The sequence below is a fragment of the Oryctolagus cuniculus genome, chromosome 18 (assembly GCF_964237555.1).
Source record: "Oryctolagus cuniculus chromosome 18, mOryCun1.1, whole genome shotgun sequence".
Lineage (NCBI taxonomy): Eukaryota > Metazoa > Chordata > Mammalia > Lagomorpha > Leporidae > Oryctolagus > Oryctolagus cuniculus.
In genome coordinates, this window is record NC_091449.1 from 2,587,806 (window position 1) to 2,609,421 (window position 21,616).

At 45.7% G+C, this 21,616-nt stretch overlaps 1 protein-coding gene across 1 annotated transcript; it reads left to right on the top strand.

Moving 5' to 3' along the window:
* The first annotated feature begins 11,519 nt into the window (after nt 1-11,519).
* Nucleotides 11,520-20,813, top strand: LOC100344275 (vomeronasal type-2 receptor 116). Its single transcript, XM_017338510.3, is given in 8 exon segments — nt 11,520-11,858; nt 12,586-12,640; nt 12,643-13,385; nt 14,439-14,666; nt 15,367-15,490; nt 17,786-17,815; nt 17,818-18,393; nt 18,396-20,813. Coding segments are annotated over 8 exon segments (2,358 nt in total). The 5' UTR covers nt 11,520-11,552; the 3' UTR covers nt 18,692-20,813.
* The last annotated feature ends 803 nt before the right edge of the window (nt 20,814-21,616 follow it).

A 21,616-nucleotide genomic window follows, 5' to 3' on the forward strand; every position in this document is an offset into this window, starting at 1 on the left:
GGCGGGGAAAGACGAGGACGCCAGCGGGTGGGCGTGGCTTAGCGGAGAGGGGCGTGTCTTCAGGCGGCCTTGCCCGGACCGCAGTAGTCGATCGCGCAGAGGGGGCGGGGCCCAGGATTTCGAGGGCCGGGCGGGAAGGGCGGCAGGGCGGCAGGGCGCGCATGCGTAGAGAGTACGCTGTCCAGCTCCGGTCTCCCGCAGACCTTAGGCGTCCCTGGTTACCGCGTTCCGCGGGCTGCGGGGGCTGAGCGCCCGCGCGCCCCTGGGTGCGGCTTTGGGACCGCGCCGTCCCGAAGCGGCTGGGAACCTGAATTGTGCCGGGGCACCCGTGACTCCAGCCAATTCGTGCCTTTTTCACCTGCAAAATGGGCACGCCACTGTGTCCAGATGGACGTGTTGGGAGCCACGCCGCTGGGACGGGACCCCGGGCTGCGCCTCGTCACGGTAGAAATGGTCCCGGTTTGGGGACTAGCGCCTGACTTGGGGGGCACAGCAGAGAACAGACGCAGTTCCGTGCGTCTGTTCAGGTGGAGGGGGCGGACCACAAATCAGAGAAAGCAATGCTACAAGGAGTGGAAGTGCAGAGAACCGTGCGCGGTGCTGTTTTTTTTTTTTTTTTTTCCTATTTTCTATATAATTTGATGTTTTGACATCTTAAAAGTCACTTCTAGGTCCCGGCGTTTGGCACAGCTCCTGGGACTCCCGTATGGCATATCAGAGTGCCTCACTCAAGTCCCAGCTCCGCTCCTGATTCCAGTTTCCTGCTCGTGCCCATCCTGGAGCCAGCTCCTGATTCCAGTCTTCTGCCCATGCCTCCCATATGGGACACCCAGAGTTCCCAGACCTTAGCTTCCACTTGGACCTGCCATGGTGCAGCAAGAGATGGGCATTCTTTCTGTGTGCCTGCCTGTCTCTCTGCCTTTTAAATAAAATGAAAATAAATATGTTTTAAAAAGTCTTTCTGGGGCTGGCATTGTGGCATAGCGGATTGAGCTGCCGCCTGCCAAGCGGGCATCCCACATGGACGTCGGCTCGTGTCCCGGCTGCTGCACTGCCGATCCAGGTCCCTGCTAATGGCCTGGGAAAAGCAGTGGAAGATGGTCCAAGTGTCTGAGCCCCAGTCACCCATAAGGAAATTGGAAGAGGCTCCTAGCACCTGACTTCACCTGGCCCAGCCCCAGCCCCAGGCGTTATGTGCATCTGGGGAGTGAACCAGCAGAAGGAAGATTCTCTCTTCCTCTCTCTCAATCTGTCTCTCCCTCTCTCTGTTTTACTCTGACTTTCAAATAAATAAAGAAGTTGTTAAGAAAGTCTTTCTGCAGGGAACACTGGCTGCGTGTCTACGCTGTCTACACTGTCTACCTGGAGGCAGAAGCAGATCCCACAGGTTGAGGACTCAGCCCCACAAGACTACTGCCCCACCTCCCCCAGTTCTGATGCCAATCTCAAGTCCCACTTTTTTTTTTTTTTTCTTGACAGGCAGAGCGGATAGTGAGAGAGAGAGAGAGACAGAGAGAAAGGTCTTCCTTTTCTGTTGGTTCACCGTGCTGATCCTAAGCCAGGAGCCAGGTGCTTCTCCTGGTCTCCCATGCGGGTGCAGGGCCCAAGGACTTGGGCCATCCTCCACTGCACTCCCAAGCCACAGCAGAGAGCTGGACTGGGAGAGGAGCAACTGGGACAGAATCCGGCGCCCGGACCAGGATTAGAACCCGGGGTGCCGGGGCCGCAGTTGGAGGATTAGCCTAGTGAGCCATGGTGCCAGCCAAACTCCACGTTTTATCTTTGAAGGTGGCTGATAGGCTATAAACTGAGGTTCCTATGACCCCCTCTTTGGGCTCAATAATTTGCTAGGGTAGTTCACAGAACTCGGGGATGCATATGCTTACATTCACCAATTTATGATAAAGTATATTTTAAAGGACACAAATGAACAGCCAGATGAAGAGACATGCAAGCTGAGGCCTGAGAGCTTCCATCCCAGGGAGTTAAGGTGTTCTACACTCCCTGGACCTGGCTATGTTGTTCACCTTTCTGGAAACCTCTTGATCTCAGTCTTCTAGTTTTTGTTTTAATTTGCACAGAGGTTTCATTACATAGGCAACACAATTGGATCATGGGTCACTTTCAGCACCACCTTCCTCCCTGGAGGTGGAGTGGGTAAGGCTGTGAGTCGCAACCTCTGCACCTCTTGGTCCCCCTGGCAAACATGCCACATCTGAGGTTAGGATGGTTTCTACGCACTTCCAACAGTTAACTCAGGTGTGGTTGAAAGGAGCGCACTTGTAGCAATTGCAAAAGACTGACTTTTATCTTTGTTGCTCTGGGACTATGCAAGGGGTTATTTCAGGAACCTAGGAGAAAAGGCCAAATATTTTAACAGAAAATACTTATTCTTCCAGTGACTTAGGAAATTACAAAGGTTATAGGAAATGTGGTCCAAAACCAATACATATAGCTATATATGATATATATATATATGTTTTATATTCAACATAGTTAGGCCAACAATGGCCGCATCTGTACTCAATAGGTACTTTTTTCTTGCCACTATTCCCTAAATGATATAATAAAACAACTACATATGTAGAATTTATATTGTATTAGGTATTTTTTTTTTTGACAGGCAGAGTGGACAGTGAGAGAGAGAGACAGAGAGAAAGGTCTTCCTTTGCCGTTGGTTTACCCTCCAATGGCCGCCGCGGTCAGCGCGCTGCGGCCGGCGCATCGCGCTGATCTGATGGCAGGAGCCAGGAGCCAGGTGCTTTTCCTGGTCTCCCATGGGGTGCAGGGCCCAAGCACCTGGGCCATCCTCCACTGCACTCCTGGGCCACAGCAGAGAGCTGGCCTGGAAGAGGGGCAACCGGGACAGAATCCGGCGCCCTGACCGGGACTAGAACCCGGTGTGCCGGCGCCGCTAGGCAGAGGATTAGCCTAGTGAGCCGCGGCGCCGGCCCTAGGTATTATAAGTAATAATTTAGAGAGATTTAAAATATGTGGAAGGATATGCGTAGGTTACAGGCAAGCATTATGCCATTTTACCTGTGCATTTCTTAACTTACAGCAGGTCTTGGAACCAAACCCTCAGTGATACTAAGCGGATTCCTGTATGGGAATACTGGTTCAAGGCCTGGCTACTCTGCTTCTGATGAACATTCATGATAATGTGCTTAGAAAGGCAGCAGAAGAGGACTCAGGTACTTGAGCGGAGGATGGCCGGACTGCTTGGGCACCTGTACCTATATGGGAGACCTAGAAGAGGCTCTGACCCCTGACTTTGTCCTGGCCCAGCCTCAGCCACTGCAGCAATGCAGGGAATAAACCAGCAGAGGGAAGATCTCTCTCTCTCTCTAACTCTTTGAAATAAATAAATAAATCTTTAAATAATAATAATAACATGGAAAATTAATGACCATTGATTACATATTATGCTACAAAGAAAACCACGCTAAGTTGTCAACATATATAGAAATAGCATAACATCTTTGGGATTTTTTGAGCTTTATTTACTTATTTGAAAGGCAGAGATAGAGGTCTGGTGCTGTGGTGCAGTGGGTTAACTCCCTGGCCTGAAGTGCTGGCATTCCAAATGGGTGCTGATTCGAGACCCAGCTGCTCCACTTCCAATCCAGTTCTCTGCTATGGCCTGGGAAAGCAGTAGAACAGAAGATGGCCCAAGTCCTTGGGCCCCTGCACCCATGTGGGAGACCCAGAAACAGCTCCTGGCTGCTGGCTTCGGATCAGCACAGCTCTAGCCATTGTGGCCAACTGGGGAGTGAACCATCAGATAGAAGACCTCTCTCTCTCTTCTCTCTACTTCTCCTCTCTCTCTGTAACTCTGACTTTCAAATAAATAAATAAAAAATCTTAAAAAAAGAAAGGCAGAGATAGAGAGCATAGGAGAGAGAGAGAGAGAGAGAGAGAGAGAGAGAGAGAGAGAGAGATATCTTCCATTGGCTGGTTCACTCCCCAGATGTATGGAACAGCTAAGGTGGGATAGGCGAGGCCAAAGTCAGGATCTGGGAGCTGTTTCTGGGTCTCCCACATGGGTGTCAAGGGCCCAAGCCCTTAAGCCGTCTTCTGTTGTCTTCCTGGCTATTAGCAAAGAGCTGGATCGGAAGTGGAGCAGCCAGGACTCAAACCGGCACCCATATGGGATGCCAGCTTTACAGATGTTGGCTTAACCTGCTACACCATAATGTCAGCCCTGGGTTTTCTTAGCAATGGCTACAAATCGCCAGAAAAAAGAAAGTACATACACAAAAGGATCTTCCATCTCAAAACATCTCAAAGCATCACTTCCTAGAGTCTTTGATATACAAATGAAAATACTTTCTTTGAGTTTAAAAACAACTCTAAAAGGGTTTATGTCTGTAAACACACGTGTCTGTTCATTTAGCAGACACGTGGACATATTTCCTAGCTGTTGTTGAAAGGCAGAGAACAATTCACTCTAGTAACACTGAGTGAGCTTAATGCCCAATCTTGATGTATCATTTCATCCTACACTGAAGGCAACCACAGTCCTCCACAATTCTTGATCTGAGGTATGGGTCAGGCCATACATAAGGTGATTCTGGAACATCATGTTATCCCATAAAATCAGAAATTGCTCTTAAAAAAAGTTGGGAGGGACCAGCACTCTTGTGTGGTGGGTAGGGCCGCTGCCTGTAGGGCCAGCATCCCATGTGAGCACCATCGAGTCTCTGCTGCTCCTCTTTGATCCAGCATTCTGCTGTGGCCTGGGAAAGCAGTGGAAGATGGCCCAAGTGCTTGGTCCCGGCACCTGCATGGGAAACACGGGGAAAGTTCCTGGCTTCAGATCAGCACAGTTCCAGCCATTGCAACCATATGGAGAGTGGATCAGTGGTTGGAGGACCTCTCTCTCTCTCTCTTCCTCTCTTTAATTCTGCCTTTCAAATGAATAAATAAATCTAAAAAAAAAGTAAGGAGCACATGACAGAAAACACAAAAGACAGCTTGAAGGATTTCCTGGTGGTTAAACATTGGGAACACTGAGCACCAAGATTTAACCATCAGTCAATTTCATAGATAATGAAGAGCTCTTGACTTTACAAAGTAAATTAATTAACAAATGAATAAAGACCGACAGGGAGGGATGCTGCTTCCTATAGTATGTTGCCTGTATATGTGGAGAGAATGTTGGAGTTGGAACATTTAAATAATCATAGTAAACACTGATTTGGGTTCCAAGTTATGGATGAAAAATCTGGTCTTAGAAAATTTGATGAAGTAGGTAGGATGTTTATATCTCTTGAAGTGTCTCCTCACAGAATGACTATATATTGCTAGGGGAAAGTTATGAAATAATAGAGAAATGAACAAATAGATAGGGAAATGGACAGCACCTTGTCACAGGGATCAAAGTGAACACCAATGAGTGTTAGATGAACATGTGCTCATTCTGTGACACTCGGAGAAAGATTCCAGCCCTGAATGCTAGAACAGCAAATTCAATGTAAGGATCACTCAGCTGAAAAAATGGTGTGTGTACACCCACCACCTTCTTTAAAATGTCAAGGGACAGAACATTAAAAGAAAATGAAGAGAAAGTTATGTTTATTTCCTCGCTGACCAAGACCTATTGGAAACCCATTTCCTTACATCAACATGGCAGTTTCTGGGAACAAGAACAATGAAAGGCCGGTGCTGGGGCTCAATAGAGTAATATTCTGCCTGCTGTGCTGGCATCCCAGGTTCTAGTCCCGGTCAGGGCACTGGATTCTGTCCTGGTTGCCCCTCTTCCAGTCCAGTACTCTGCTGTGGCATAGGAGTGCAGTGGAGGATGGCCCAAGCCCTTGGGCCCTGCACCCTCATGGGATACCAAGAGGAAGCACCTGGCTCCTGGCTCCTGGCTCCTGGCTCCTGGCTTCAGATCAGTGTGGTGCACCGGCTGCAGCATGCTAGTTGCGGCGGCCATTGAGGGTGAACCAACGGAAAAAGGAGGACCTTTCTCTCTGTCTCTCTCTCTCACTGTCCACTCTGCCTGTCAAAAAAAAAAAAAAAAAGAACAGTGAGGATTGTTGTGGGGCTGCAATGCATCTTGTGCTATTGTCTGAATGATTGTGTTCCTCAAACTCATATGTAAAAATCTGGCGGAAGTCCCACATACTGGTGGATGTCCCAGAGACCTCCTGGGGAGGTGATTAGGACATCAGTGCAGGGTCTTGAAGAGCAGAATCCATGCCCTGAAAAACCAGGCCCCTGGGAGCTTGTGACCCCGACCCAGTGTGAGGGCACAGTGAGAAGGCACCATCAGTGAATCCAGGGTTGAGCACACAGGGGGACTACAGCTGCCAGCAATTCCAGTCTCTAAAACAGGTGACAGTAATTTTCTGACTTTTTAAGCTTCCTATTTCCTGGTATTTTCTTGTAGTGACCAGTGAACTGAGACACTTTGGGTGTGAGGCCACCTTGGCTCAGACATGCCCTCTACCTTGACTCAGAGAGTGGGATGCCGGGAAGTACTCTGCTGACCCAGGAGCCCTCCTCACTTCTCACTTCACTCAGGACCCTTCAAAGCCCAAACACGGCTTCAACCTGTTGAGGACACAACATGGCCAAACAGCCTCTGGCTCAGGGAAACCACAGTCCTGGAGGCTTGATGCCCAAGGGTCTAAGACATTGACACATGAGGGCTTGATGTAGCAAACTCCAAACATGTTTTTTCATTTGTGTTTTTCACTGGGAACCAAGACGCAGATGCATGAGCTCAGGGCAACATGGCCCCAGGTCTCCTATCTGGGGGATTTTTGTGAGATGGCTTCCTAATATCCAAGTGTTGTTAAGGTTCTAAGAAATAGTCACATCTTAAATACTCCTGCATCCTGTACTCAGGACTGCCTGGACCTGGACAGTTGTCTGAAACACATTGTCCTCTTTTTCCACAACTGTGTGTTGGGCACCTGCTGCTTCATCCCAGCCCAGGGTAGTTAATGTGAGCTGCATCTGCACTTGCTTGATCCACATGCCTGGGTCTCTGGCTGCGGTCTCTAAAGACAATTTGGGCATGCTGGCTGGTACTTTCCTTCTTCTGCTCCTGCATTTCCCACTCTCTCTTGGCAGCTTAGAGATGCTCTCCTGCGTTACCCGCATGAAGACCCGGCTGCTCAAGGATGGGGATCTGATTGTTGGAGGGTTTTTCCCACTTTATTTATTTCAACATAATACAAATCTCCATGAATTGGCTATCAAACCAAAGGCATTGAAGGAACTATATTTTGACAGGTAAATTTCTTATTTGTCTTTGATTATTTTTGAAAACCCAACTCTACTTATCTCAAGATGATTTTGAAAAAGACACCGTGCAGTAGGTCAACTATGCCATGAATCTCCCTGCACCTTTCCTGCCCTTATATATCACAATGCTCAGAGTTTAAATATTGTGCCTGCTCCCAGTAGCCAGGGTTCCTCAAAGCTGAAGAGAAAGTAACTCCTCTTGCTTAGATTCTGTCTACCTTCTATTCCTGCAACCCTCGCCCCTTCGCCTGGAGTCCATGCCCACAGTTCTTTCTTTCCCCCATGGCTGGGTATAAACAAAGAGAGACTCAGACCCTGGGATTTGAACGGTAGTCTCACTTTGGTGGTTATCCCTGAAATGGTGTCAAGTCAAGTACTTCAATGACAGACTTTGGCTGATAGGATAGCAGAAGAGCCTGGAGCAAAAGTTCCCTTCCATTGGGTATCATGCAATTGTCAGAGTTCCTTTCCCACAGGTGTTCAATGCTGTCAGCTAGCACAGAGACCAAGACATCCCAAGTCTTGCCCCTAGCAGGAACAGATGCCTGCTAAAGTCCTTTGAGCTGTAAAGTTCTAGAATCCATTTATACACTTCCTGCCTGAGGTCTGTGTACCTGCAGTGCTGGAAGTCCGGCGAGGAACACAGCACTGCTCCCCTAGCTGTTATTGCTTCCATGTAGCTGCTCTCATAGTGCTGGGACTTGAATTTCTTCTCTTTTGTATTTAATGATGTGTGTGTCATTCCTGTATCCCTGGCCTTTGAATTTATCCCTGATATAATTATTGTGTGTGTTGGGAGGTGTTTCCAGCTATCCTTTGTTGCTGCTTTGGTTTGGGGTGTTGTTTTTCTTTCTTTGGCCATCCATCACCATAAGAATTCTCCATAGGACACAATCAAAGTGTTTTGGGGGAAGACGGAGAAGCATCTTTGTAAGGAAGAGTTGCAGTGTTTTTGGTGACATGACATGCTCTGTTCCAATGTGCTACTATGTTCTCTAGGTTTCCCTTTATAGTTCATCAATCATTAGCTTTTTTTCCATGTCTTCCTATCCTTTCTCCTCCATGTATCTCCCAGAGGGCCCTTTAAAATAACGTTGTTGTTGTTGCTGTTACTACTGCTGTGGAATTATGTTTAAGTACTTCTTAGGTTGTGCTGTGGCTGCTGATGCTGGCGTTGTGCTGGGGCTTGGTTGAGGATCCGAGAAAGCTAAAGCAGAGTGCTTTCCTGTACTGGTCTAGACTTGGACAGGGTTGTATGATGGCAGAAGAGATGAGTGATTTGTCCAAGCCACCAGAGAGACCTTAGGACGCTCTCTCATGGTCTAGGAGGATGCCTGAGGAAGGGTCATGTTCATCTCAAGGCCTCCTGGAGCTCCAATAATCTTCTTGAAATTATAGGAAACTTTTATCTAATCTTCTACATATACATATCAATAATGAACCAAAACAGGGTGGCTTTCAATACAATTCCTTTAGTATGGTTTTCTTTTCTTTTTTTTTTTTGTTAAGACTTTTTATTTATTCATTTTACAGGTAGACTTACAGACAGAGAGAGAGACAGAGAGAAAGGTCTTCCTTCCATTGGTTCATCCCCCAAATGGCCACTACGGTTGGACCTGTGTCGATCTGAAGCCAGGAGCCAGGTGCTTCCTCCTGGCCTCCCATGCGGGTGTAGGGGCCCAAACACTTGGGCCATTCTCCACTGCCCTCCTGGGCCACAGCAGAGAGCTGGACCAGAGGAGGAGCAACTGGGACTAGAACTTGGTGCCCATATGGGATTCCAGTGCTACAGGCAGAGTATTAACCAAGTGAGCCATGGCGCCGGGCCCCTAGTATGGTTTTATTATCTAACATCATACCATAAGTATGTGTTGTAACAATAAACATTAATGTTATCAATTTTAGAGTTAGTCCAACATACTTTTTGGATAATAGGGTAACTTTTTAAAGAAGATTTATTTTATTTGAAAAGCAGAGTTAAAAGAGAGAGAGAGGAGAGGGAGAGGGAGAGGGGGAGAGAGAGAGAGAGAGAGAATCGTCCATCTGATGATTCACTCTCCAATGGCTGCAACAGCCAGGGCTTGCCAGATGGAAGCCTGGAGTTAGGAGGCTCCTCTGGGCCTCCCACATGGGTACAAGGGCCCAAGGACTTGGGGCATCTTCTGCTGCTTTCCCAGGCCATAGCAGAGAGCTGGATCTGAAGTGGAGCAGCCAGGACTAGAACCGGCACTCATACGGGTGCCAGCATTACAGGTGAGCTTTACACACTGCACCACAATGCCAGTCCCTTGAGTGACATTTTTGGTGTTTTATAAATAAAAGTATCAGCAGCATACTTGGTGATACATCTTTGCACACTGAGAGTGCAGGAAATGAACTCTTAATAGAGCAGTGAGGACAGCAAGCTTCCTTCTGACTTTTCACAAATAGACTAAGTCTTCCTAGATGCACTGTTTGACATGCTCACTAGGAGCACTTATGAGTATCCATATTCTGTACTTACAGGAAGTCATTACTCATTTTATGTTCACCAAATCTGATACATGATGAGGGGAGAACCATAAATACTGTCGGTTACCTTTGTTATTTTTTATCATGTAGTTCCTAACTTAGGACTGATTACTCATGACCTACCTTTATTCCCTTAACCTACGTCTGTTAGTCTCAAATGTGTTGCTTTCTTTATAAAAATCTGTTTGAGAGACAGGCATAGAGAGCGTACTCCCATTCACTGATCTATTCCCACCCACTATATCCAGGGTTCTGAAGTTGGGAGTGCAGAACTTAAGCCAAGCCTCCTAAGTGTGTGGCTGGAACCCGATTACTTGAACCATCACTGGTGCCTCCCAAGGTCTGCATTAAGATGAAGATGGAGGCAGGAGCTTGGGCCAGGAATTACACTTTAGTAGTTTAATGTGGGATTGGGTATTGTGTAATCTTTAGATTAGATGCCCTTCTCACACACTTTTTGTTTCTATGAGATCAGTTTATATGTTTGTTTGTTTTTTATTTTTCTTTTGATAGGCAGAATTAGACAGTGAGAGAAAGACAGAAAGGTCTTCCTTCCGTTGGTTCACTCCCCAAAATGGCTGCTACGGCCAGTGCGCTGCGCTGATCCGAAGCCAGGAACCAGGTGCTCCCTCCTTGCCTCCTATGCTGGTGTAGGGCCCAAGCACTTGGGCCATCCTCCCCTGCTTTCCCAGGCCACGGCAGAGAGCTGGACCGGAAAAGGAGCAACCAGGACAGAATCCGGCACCCCAACCAGGACAAGAACCCGGGGTGCTGGTGCTGCCAGTGGAGGATTAGCCTAGTGAGCAGCAGCACCGGCCTGAGTTTATATATTTGTACAAGAGTTATGTGTATATGTCCAGCAAGTATTTCACATTTTTTGTGTCAATTTGTGTATTTTTGTTATCTTGATAGCACAGAAAGTACCATAAATTTGCATGTAGAATAAAGGATATACATAATTTCTTTTGTTCCTCTGGCTTTTTGGGTCAGAGAAAGGTATATGTTTAATTTAAGTACCTTGAAACAACTAAAATTTGGTTTTGTTTAATCTGTGAAGTAAGAATTTAACTTGGCTAAATGTTCCACATGTTTAATCTGTAGGATTAGATGACTTTTCCCCACTGATATAAAATATAAGCTTTGTTACAAATGCAGAAATATTTTCAAGGCCATTTTACTGGTCTGTTTTATTGCACTTTTTTTTTTTTGGAAGGCAGAGTGGACAGTGAGAGAGAGACAGAGAGAAAGGTCTTCCTTTGCCGTTGGTTCACCCTCCAATGGCTACCACGGCTGGCGCACTGTGGCCGGTGCACCACGCTGATCCAAAGGCAGGAGCCAGGTGCTTATCCTGGTCTCCCATGGGGTGCAGGGCCCAAGTACTTGGGCCATCCTCCACTGTTCTCCCTGGCCACAGCTGAGAGCTGGCCTGGAAGAGGGGCAACTGGGACAGAATCCGGCACCCTGACCGGGACTCGAACCTGGTGTGCCAGCGCTGCAAGGCGGAGGATTAGCCTAGTGAGCCATGGAGTCGGCTGTTTTATTGCACTTATTAAAGTAATTCCACTGACACATTTACCTTAAATGTGAGGGTCAGAGGACATCAAATATTCTTTCTAATTCATAATTATCATAGTGCATCTGGTAAAGACATTTCTCCTTTTGTGAGTTTTAATTATTTTCCACAATGCCCCCAACACTGCATTGATTTTCTTGGAATGAATGACTTGAGTATACAGCAGATGTTTCCAAAGAACAAGGTATGAACTTGTTTGTGAGGTCTGGGTATGCTTTCTTGCAGGTTACAACTTAAAAGTTACCAGTACCTTCTGGCCTTTATATTTGCCATTGAAGAGGTCAACAGGAGCCCACACCTGTTACCCAACGTGTCCCTGGGATTTGGTCTCTACAACGCCATCCATAGTGAATGGAAGACCCTGGAGAGCACCCTGACCTGGTTGTCTGCCGTGGGCAAGGCCATTCCTAATTACACCTGTGTGAGGAAGAGCAAGTCTGTGGCAGTCATTACAGGAAACACAGGGGCGATTTCAGCACAGATAGGGGTGCTGTTGGAACTCTACAAATTCCCTCAGGTAAGAGGAGAAAAATGTCTTTCCTCTTCAGGTGCCTTCTTAGGTGGCTTCAAGAGTATAAGAAGTGAATGGGTTTATGTGTTTTCAAAGCACCAGAATATAACTGTGTATGTTTGTGTGTGTGTCTTCATTGGACTTTTCCTTTTATATATTGCTTTATTAAAAAGGCAGAGTTACAGAGAAGGGGAAAGAGAGCTACAGAGAGAGAGAGAGGAGAGAGAGAGAGAACGTCTTTCATCTGCTGGTTCACTCCCCAAATGTCCACAACAGCCACGGTATGGGCAGGTTGAAGCCAGGAGCCAGGAGTTTCTGCTGGGTCTCCCATGTGGGTGGCCAGGACCCAAGGACATGGGCCATTTTCCTTGCTTTCACAGGCACATTAGAAGGGAGCTGGTTCATATGTGGAGCAGCCAGGAACCAAACAGGCACACATAGAGCTGCCCCACCACAACTTTGCTGGTGGAGAGGAGGTTATGGGTAAAAGGCAGCAAGAAATAATTTTCTATGCACTGTGATACCTTGAAGTGCTGAGCTGCAAAGCTTTCTCAGTCTTCCAGTAACACTCGTAGGGAGAGTGACGTCCTATTAATTGTCTTCCAACACTTCCTCCAATCAACATCCTGCAGTTACTGAATGAAATCTTAGAGCCAAGGGTGTGCATGGAGTGTGGTGCTTCCCTGCAATACGTTCTGAGGTCTTGCTTCTGCAGAACTCATTTTCACTCTAGCTCACCTATGGTCCTTTTGATCAAATTCTGGGAGAAAATCATCAGTTTACCTACCAGAAGCTCCCAGGGAATCATCTCTGGCCCTGGGCATGGTGTCCTTGATGCTGCACTTCCACTGGACGTGGGTGGGGTTGGTCATCGCTGAGGACACCAGGGGCATTCAATTCCTGTGGGATATAAGAGATGAAATGAACAAGAACGAGATCTGTGTGGCCTTTGTGGAAATGCTCTCTGTCATGGGCAAGAGGAATGCACCATCTGATTGGCACTACTACTTTAGAATCTTAGAATCAACTGCAAGTGTAGTGGTCATTTATGGTGACACAAACTCATTAATGAGCCTGAGTTTCTCAAAATATGGGCTCCTTGTGACTTGGAAAGTGTGGATCACGACATCACAATGGGATTTCATCACCAGTGATGTGGAGCTCATGATGGACACATTCCATGGGACTTTGAGTTTTTCACACTCCCACAATGAAATCCCTGGTTTCAAGCATTTTCTCAAGACAGTGAATCCATCTGTGTACCCAGAAGACTTTTATCTCACTAAATTTTGGTTTCTTTACGTTCCCTGCTCGATTTCAAAGTCTGACTGTGAGACGTTGCAGGGCTGTTCTGTGAATGCCTCTCTGGAGGATCTGCCAGTGCACGTCTTTGACATGAGCATGTCTGAAGGGAGTTACCACATCTACAATGCTGTGTATGCCATGGCCCACACCCTTCATGAAACGCTTCTTCAGCGGGTAGAGGTGCAGCCAGTGTGGAATGGAGATGGGTTGATGATGTACCCCTGGCAGGTACTGTATCTTCTCCAGGCAGCTTTGCTGTGTTCCTTGTTGACCTATCACAGTACAGAGTCTGTGCTCACACTTAGCTACATGGTGAATTGCTTTAGGGTTTGATGGGAATGACAGAGTGCTCTGTTGTTACAAAATATGCAGCACGTGTGGCCATTATTCCCTGGCATTTTCAGTGTGCCACATCTATAGCTCTTCTAGCACTGAGGAATTTTACACTGAGTGGCATTACAGAAGCTGGGAAGCTAGTCTGTTCATGACAACATGATGCCAGGCACCAGCAAGGCTAATAAACAAAACTGACCAAGGAATTCTGCAAGTGTTTTAGGCAGTAAATGTTATTATGTAAATTTGCATAGAAGGTAACCAAGCTCTAATAAGTGGGTGGTGAGGAATTTAACTTTATTATAGAGAGGTTTCTGAATTCCATATACAGTGATCATATTCATGTTTCATAGTATAGACTGGGTAGTTTAAAGAAAAAATTTCTTGCCTTATGCCTCTGGTGGGTGAAGTCTATGACCAAGTTGCCATTAGGGTTGATTTCTTCTGAGGTCGGCCTCCTCGACTTCCAGAAGGCTATGCTACCCCTCTGTGTTCCTAGGGTCTTCCCTGTGTGTACACTGTGTCCAGACTCCTTCTTTTTCTGAGGAGGCCAGCCGGACTGGATTCAGGAACCACCAAAGATGTCATTTTAACTTCGTTTTCTCCACAGAGAGCCAGTTTACACAGATAATTACAATTATGAGCTTCTAGTAGTTAAGGATGACAATATCATTTTAATTCTGTAATATTTCCACTATCAGACTGTGTATTGTAATACACAACAAGACACATATATGATGTATATAGTGCATTTCATATGTAGTCTCCTTAACCATGTGCTACAAATGTATTATCCATTTAATAATTATAATTTTAACAATTTTTAAACAGTAACAATTTAAACCAAGAATTCTGATGAGCTTCAATAGTTTGACTTTAATCAGAGATTCCTCTATCTAAATTGAATACACAATTATGTAAGTGTGCTTCCTTTCCTTTGTTCTTAAGCTTAACTCCTTTCTGAAGAACATCAAATTTGACAACAGTGTTGGTGATGAAGTGAATCTGGATCAGGAACGAGTTTTTAGGAAAGACTATGACATTCTCAACTACTGGAATTTCCCTCAAGGCCTTCACCTCCAGGTGAAGGTTGGAAAGTTTTCACCACGGGCTCCACATGGTCACCGTCTTTCCATATCTGAGGAGATGATAGAGTGGAATGTGGAGTTTAAAGAGGTCAGTTGCACAGATGAAATACCAGGTTTGTGGCTGGCACTGTGGCATAGGGGTACAGGTACTACTTGCAGCACTGGCATTCCACGTGAGAGTCAGTTCAAGTCCCTGCTGCTCCTTTTCCAATCCAGCTCCCTGATAATGCACCTGGGCACGCAGCAGAAGATGGCCTAAGTGCTTGGGCTTCTGATCCTTGTGGGAGACCTGGGAGAAGCTCTGGCTCCTGACTTTGGATCGGTTCAGCTCTGGCCATTGCAAATGTCTGGGGAGTGAACCAGAGTATGGAACATGTCTGTCTGTCTGTCTGTCTGTGTCTCTCTCTCATTCTCTCCCTGTAACTGTGCCTTTCCAATAAATAAATAAGTCTTTTCCAAAAGTATGCCAGTTTGTGCTTACAGAGAGATCTTCAGTACAGAGCTCCATGCTGGGAATTGTGCAGGTCCTGAGAGCATGGCAGAGCAGCACACAAGTGCATGCCAACTTCCCTTCTGCACTGCCATTTTGCTTACTCTGGTGATTTCCACGGAATGTCCAAGAAAATGTTTCCCTGTGGATAACTGAGTGTCACCTGCTGAAACAGAGTGCCCAGGCCATGAATGGAGTGTGCCGATTTCTTGTCCACCTGGATATTCTGACAATGCACAGTGGGAACAGAATCAGATAACCATGATGACACTTCTCAAGACTCTCTGATTTGTTTTAGATTCCCCGTTCTGTGTGCAGTGAGAGCTGTGGCCCAGGATTCAGGAAAACCCACCAGGAGGGACAGGCTGCCTGTTGCTTTGACTGTACCCCTTGTCCAGAGAATGAGATTTCTAATGAGACAGGTACAGAATTGAAGATTCTCTGTAGTTTTCATTAATTTAAGTTAAATTTAATTGGGCTTATGACTACCATGAAAGCACAGCATGAGATGCAAATTTGAAATTTGTTGGGGTCTTGAGAGAAAGAGCGTAGTGAAATCATGTGTTGAGGACTTGAAGGCTTCTGAGAACCAATCTCAGCCTGACTGTCCTTTGCCTGCTCACTCATATTGGTCATGAGGGATGCAAGTGAATCCAAACTCTGGCCTGTTTCACCCCATTGTTTGCCTCTGTGTAGTCATGACTGTAGGCACTCAGGTACAACGGTCCCTGTTTTTATTAATTTATTTTTTAAGCGGCCTACCCCAGCATTCTTTTATTCCCCTACAACAGGTGCCAGCACTTACCACAGAACACATGCAAGCTTTCCTGAAAGGAAACAGAGTGTGGGAGAGACTGCTTACTCTCCCAGTGTCCACAGCTAGAAATCAGGACGTAGGGATTGGCCATGGGAAAATAGTCTAAATGAAAGAAGTACCCTAGAAGAGAGAGACCTCCAGTGGGAGTTGGGCACAGCTGCTAACTCATGTTGACATGTGTGCATTTCTACCAGAATGCTTGGTTCCAGTCTCATCTCTTCCACTTCCATGCCAGCTCTGTGCTGCAGTGCGTGTTTCAAATTTCTTTATCTACTGGAAAAGCAGAGTTGCAGAGAGAGAGGGAGAGGGAGAGACATAGAAAGAAGTCTTCCATTCATTGATTCACTCCATAAGGGCCAGGACTGGGTCATGCTGAAGCCAGGAGGCTGGAACTCCATCCAGGTCTCCCATGCAGGTGCCAGGGGCCCAATACTTGAGTCCTCTTCTTCTGATATTCCAGGCACATTAGCTGGTAGCTGCATTGGAAGTGGAGCAGCTGGCACTGGTACAGGCATAGAGCATGCCAGCATTGTGGGCAGCAGCTTGACCAGCTCTGGCACAGGCTATCCCCCCACCCCCGCTTCCTATCATGCATGCCCCGGAAAGAAGTAGATAATTACTTGAGTACTCAGATCCCTGCCACCCATCTGAGAGATCTGAATTCACTTCTAGGTTCCTGACTTCGGCCTGTCCTGTCCTTGGCAATGTCAGTCTATGGTTAATGAACCAGCAGAGGGCAAATCTCTCTCCCTCCTTATTTTATATCTCTTCCCATTTCTGTGTCTCTAGTCATCTCTCTCTCTGCCTTATAATTAAGTACCATTAAATTAATATTTGACGTCAGTAAGGTTGCCAGGTAGCTAATCAGTATAGTAAGTAAGAGTTTCAATTTATGCAAGAAATACACTTGATATTAATTATAGCAGAAAGCAATGATTCCGCCGACACCAAGACATTCCTATAGTAACTTCAAGTTGAAATGAAGGTTACCAAAATTTGCTAATGCCTATAAAAGAATTGATGAAATGGAAGCGAGTGAAACAGGAATGAACTGCTAAAATGATACTCTATTTAGTGACAAGAAGACTCAAAATTAAATGTTATCAGTTCCTGTCATCTGTAAGGTGTCCACTGTGACATTCTAACAGACACTGGGAGTTGACAAAGTGTTCAGAAGTTTGAATGGAAGGATAGCAAGAGGACTGGATTCCAGACCACATTCAGAGTGGGAACATTGACTGTCACGTGTGAAAATGTATGTTATTGCTGAGACAGTGTTTCTTTCTTTGCCTTTTGACACTCCTATGACCTCTGTATTCATATTCTGAAATGTTTTATAGTTATCGTGAATATCATAATTTATCTGTGGGGTTTCAGATATGCATCATATGTTAGTTGTGTTTTCCTGTGTGTACACCACAAAAGAAGCTAAAAGTTACTCTACTAACACATTTCCAGTATAGAGTATTATAAGCTGTAGTCATCATGTGTGCATAAGATTTCCAGACTTACTCATGGTCATTGAGCAACATAGGTATAGATGAAGGTTTTGTTGTGATACAGAAAACTACACTTTGAACATAAAAGCTAATCACAAAGGGGAAAAGGGAATATTATTGCTATTACCAAGCAAGGGAGAGAGAGAGTACACGCATGTGCTCAATGAGAGAGAGAAAAAGGAAGTCAGAGAGGGGGGGGAGAAAGAGAGAGTGAGAGAGAGAAAAAGAAAAGAGAGAAAAAAGAAGAGGGGGTGGAAATGACATGAAAACATACTCCATGTAATAATCTCAGGTTGGTGTCTATTATGGCAACAGAGATAAATATGAATATTTTCCGTGACTGTGCTGAGTGAATGCTGAGAACCACTGCCAGCCAAATAATGCCCTGCTTGTCTCCCCAGATGTGGAGCAGTGTGTGCGCTGTCTAGACGACCGTACCCAAATCCTGCACGAGATCGGTGCCTGCCCAAGGTCGTGGTGTTCCTGGCCTATGAAGACCCGTTAGGAGCAGCACTGGCCGGGCTGGCTCTTGGCTTCTCTGTGCTCACTGCTCTGGTACTTGGGGTGTTTGTGAAGCACAGAAACACTCCCCTAGTCAAGGCCAATAACCACAACCTCAGCTACACCCTGCTCACCTCCCTGTGTCTGTGCTTCCTCTGCTCCCTGCTTTTCCTTGGCCGTCCCAACACAGCCACCTGCATCCTCCAGCAGACCACGTTTGCCATCGTGTTCACAGTGGCTGTGTCCACCGTCTTGGCTAAAACCATCACCGTGGTCCTGGCTTTCAAGGCCACAGCACCAGGGAAGAGGATGAGGCAGTGGTTGGTGTCAGGCACACCCAACTCTGTCATTCCCATCTGCTCCCTCCTCCAAGTGATGCTCTGTGGAATCTGGCTGGGAACGTGTCCTCCCTTCATTGACACAGACACACATGCTGAGCCTCAGCAGCTCCTGGTCCTGTGCAACAAGGGCTCTGCCACTCTCTTCTACCTCGTGCTGGGATACCTGGGTCCCTGGCTCTGGGCAGTTTCTCAGTGGCTTTCTTGGCCAGGAGTCTGCCTGATACATTCAATGAAGCCAAATACTTGACATTCAGCATGCTGGTGTTCTGCAGTGTGTGGGTGACCTTCATTCCTGTGTATAATAGCACCAAGGGGAAGGTCATGGTGGCTGTGGAGGTCTTCTCCATCTTGGCCTCCAGTGCGGGACTCCTGGGCTGCATCTTTGCCCCCAAGTGCTACATCCTTCTGGTGCGGCCAAACAGGAATGTTTTACAAGGAATAAAGGAGAAAGCAAGGTGTAGTTAATGCAGACTGTGCATTAACTCACAGGTTTTATAAAATGAAAGCAAGGGCTGAATCTAACCACAGCACTCTGGTATGCAGGACTGAGGTAGAGCAGAACACTGCACCTTCTCATTGGACACGAGGCTCTCCTTTCTGTAACAGCTCAGGGCACTCCAGCCTTCTTTCTGTTCATCCTAACAACACGTAGGTTTTTGTCTTCTTGACTGTGTTAATTTAATTTCAATATCATACCTTAAAATTTCTAGTTCTTGTACATAAATTACTTTTCCAGTGCTTTTACTGTACAGGTTTTAATTGCACAATATATTTTGATATGGCTGTAAAGGTGAACTAATGACTAGAGTCAAACAAACTCACATATGCATCATTTGTGTAGTTGTATTTTCCAGTGTGTGCACCACTAAAGCAGCTAAAAGTTGCACTACTAACACATTTCCAGTATAGAGTACTATTAGCTGTAGTCATCCTGTTTGCCTCAGACTTACTCATTTCACTCACTACGGGCGGAATAGTGAGGGCGTGCATCGATAGTCCAGGAAAAGATAGTTTAATAAAAGTGGAGTTACGGTAGCCTCAGGAAAAGGAGCAGGGAGAAATTGCAGAGGAAACTCTTCCAGATCTAGTGGCTGTGACTCAGAGGACCTATGAGGAGAGCAAGGTCGCCCAGTGCATGGAAGCGGAGCCGCAGGACCCTCAGGACCCTCCGGACCCGCCGGAGCTGCAGAGTCTGCATGCCAGCACTGGAAGGGGAGGTGAGACAAAACCTCTCGGTAACCCAAGACATTGGCGGGGAAAGGCAGAAAGAGCCTGCAGAGAACGAGGCCTGAAACCCCATTAGGGAAAGTTCACCAGGCTGGCTGGAGGAGAGAAAAAAATCGAATAAATAAGGGGAACCTGCACGGACATTTAGCCTCTCTGTCCACTCACCTTACAAAGCCGAGCAAGACAAAGGACAGGCGCCATTTTTCATAAGTAAAGCGGTGCGTGCTATTTTGCATATGTAAAGCGGGTGCCCCTCATTAGCCAAGCAGAAAAACCTGACTCTGGTAAGCAAACGAATACCCACAGGGGCCAGATTTCATACATCAACTACTCTCAATTCCACTCAGCTTGTGGAATTACTTCCCAACTGAGTCGAGAGAGAGAGAGAGAGAGAGAGAGAGCAAGAGAACAATCAGGGTGAATCACCTTTGGCACACCCTTAACCCTGTAGAACCAGAGCTCTCTGGCCACACCCATTACAGCCTCTAAGGATCCATCAAAGCAGACAGTCTTCTTAATGTAGAATCACAGTATATCAAGAAAAAACCAAAGAAAATCTCCAATATGCCAAACAAATGCAAAAGCCGAGGTAACAAGAACAAGGAAGACACTATGACACCCCCCAAATGAAATAGACACCCCAATTCAAGATTATGAAGATGATGGGATAGAAGAAATGCAAGAAGCGGATCTCAAAAAATTTATGATAAGAACATTTAGAAGTTCTCAAAAACAAATTCTCGAACTACAGAAATCCTTAATGGACAAGATAAAAAATCTCTCTTATGAAAATGAAATATTAAGGAGGAATCAAAATGAAATGAAACAACTAGTAGAAAATGAAACTGTGATAGTGACGAGAAATCATAATGAAATGAAGAATTCAATAGATCAAATGACAAACACATTAGAGAGCCTTAAAAACAGAATGGGTGAAGCAGAAGAGAGAATATCGGACTTAGAAGACAGAGCACAGGAAAATATACAATCAAACCAAAGAAAAGAAGAAGAAATTAGAAATCTAAAAAATATTGTCAGGAATCTTTAGGATACTATTAAAAAAACCCATCATTCGGGTTCTAGGAGTTCCTGAAGGCATGGAGAGGGAGAAAGGATTAGAAGGCCTTTTTAGCGAGATACTAGCAGAGAACTTTCCAGGTTTGGAGAAGGACAGAGACATCCCAGTACAGGAAGCTCATAGAACCCCTAATAAACATGACCAAAAGAGATCCTCACCATGATACGTTGTAATTAAATTCACTACAGTGAAACATAAAGAAAAGATCCTAAAATGTGCAAGAGAGAAACGTCATATTACTCTCAGAGGATCTCCAATCAGACTCACAGCAGACTTCTCATCAGAAACCCTACAAGCTAGGAGGGAATGGCGAGACATAGCACAGGTACTAAGAGAGAAAAACTACCAGCCCAGAATATTATATCCTGCAAAGCTCTCATTTGTGAATGAAGGTGAAATAAAGACCTTCCACAACAAACAGAAATTGAAAGAATTTGTCGCCACTCGTCCAGCCCTGCAAAAGATGGTTAAAGATGTGTTACACACAGAAACACAGAAACACGGTCATCAATATGAAAGAAGGTAAATGAAGGAAATCTCACACCAAAAGATCACAGGACGTTCAAAACATGTATCAGAAAATATCTTTGGCAAATGGCAAGGCAAAGCTACTACTTATCAATAGTCACATTGAACGTTAATGGCCTGAACTGTCCAGTTAAAAGACACCGATTGGCTCATTGGGTAAAGGAACAAAACCCATCTATTTGCTGCTTACAAGAAACACATCTTTCCAATAAAGATCCATACAGACTGAAAATGAAAGGCTGGAAAAAGATATACGATGCCAACAGAAATGAAAAAAGAGCGGGCATAGCCATCTTAATATCAGACAACATAAACTTTACCACAAAAACTGTTAGGAGAGACAAAGAGGGGCACTATATAATGATTAAGGGATCAATTCAACAGGAAGATAAAATGATTATCAATGTATATGCACCTAATTACAGGGCACCGGTTTATTTAAAATATTTGTTAAGGGACTTAAAGGGAGACTTAGACCCCAATACAATAGTACTGGGAGCCGTCAATAGCCCACTCTCATAGATTACAGATCAACAGGACAGAAGATCAACAAGGAG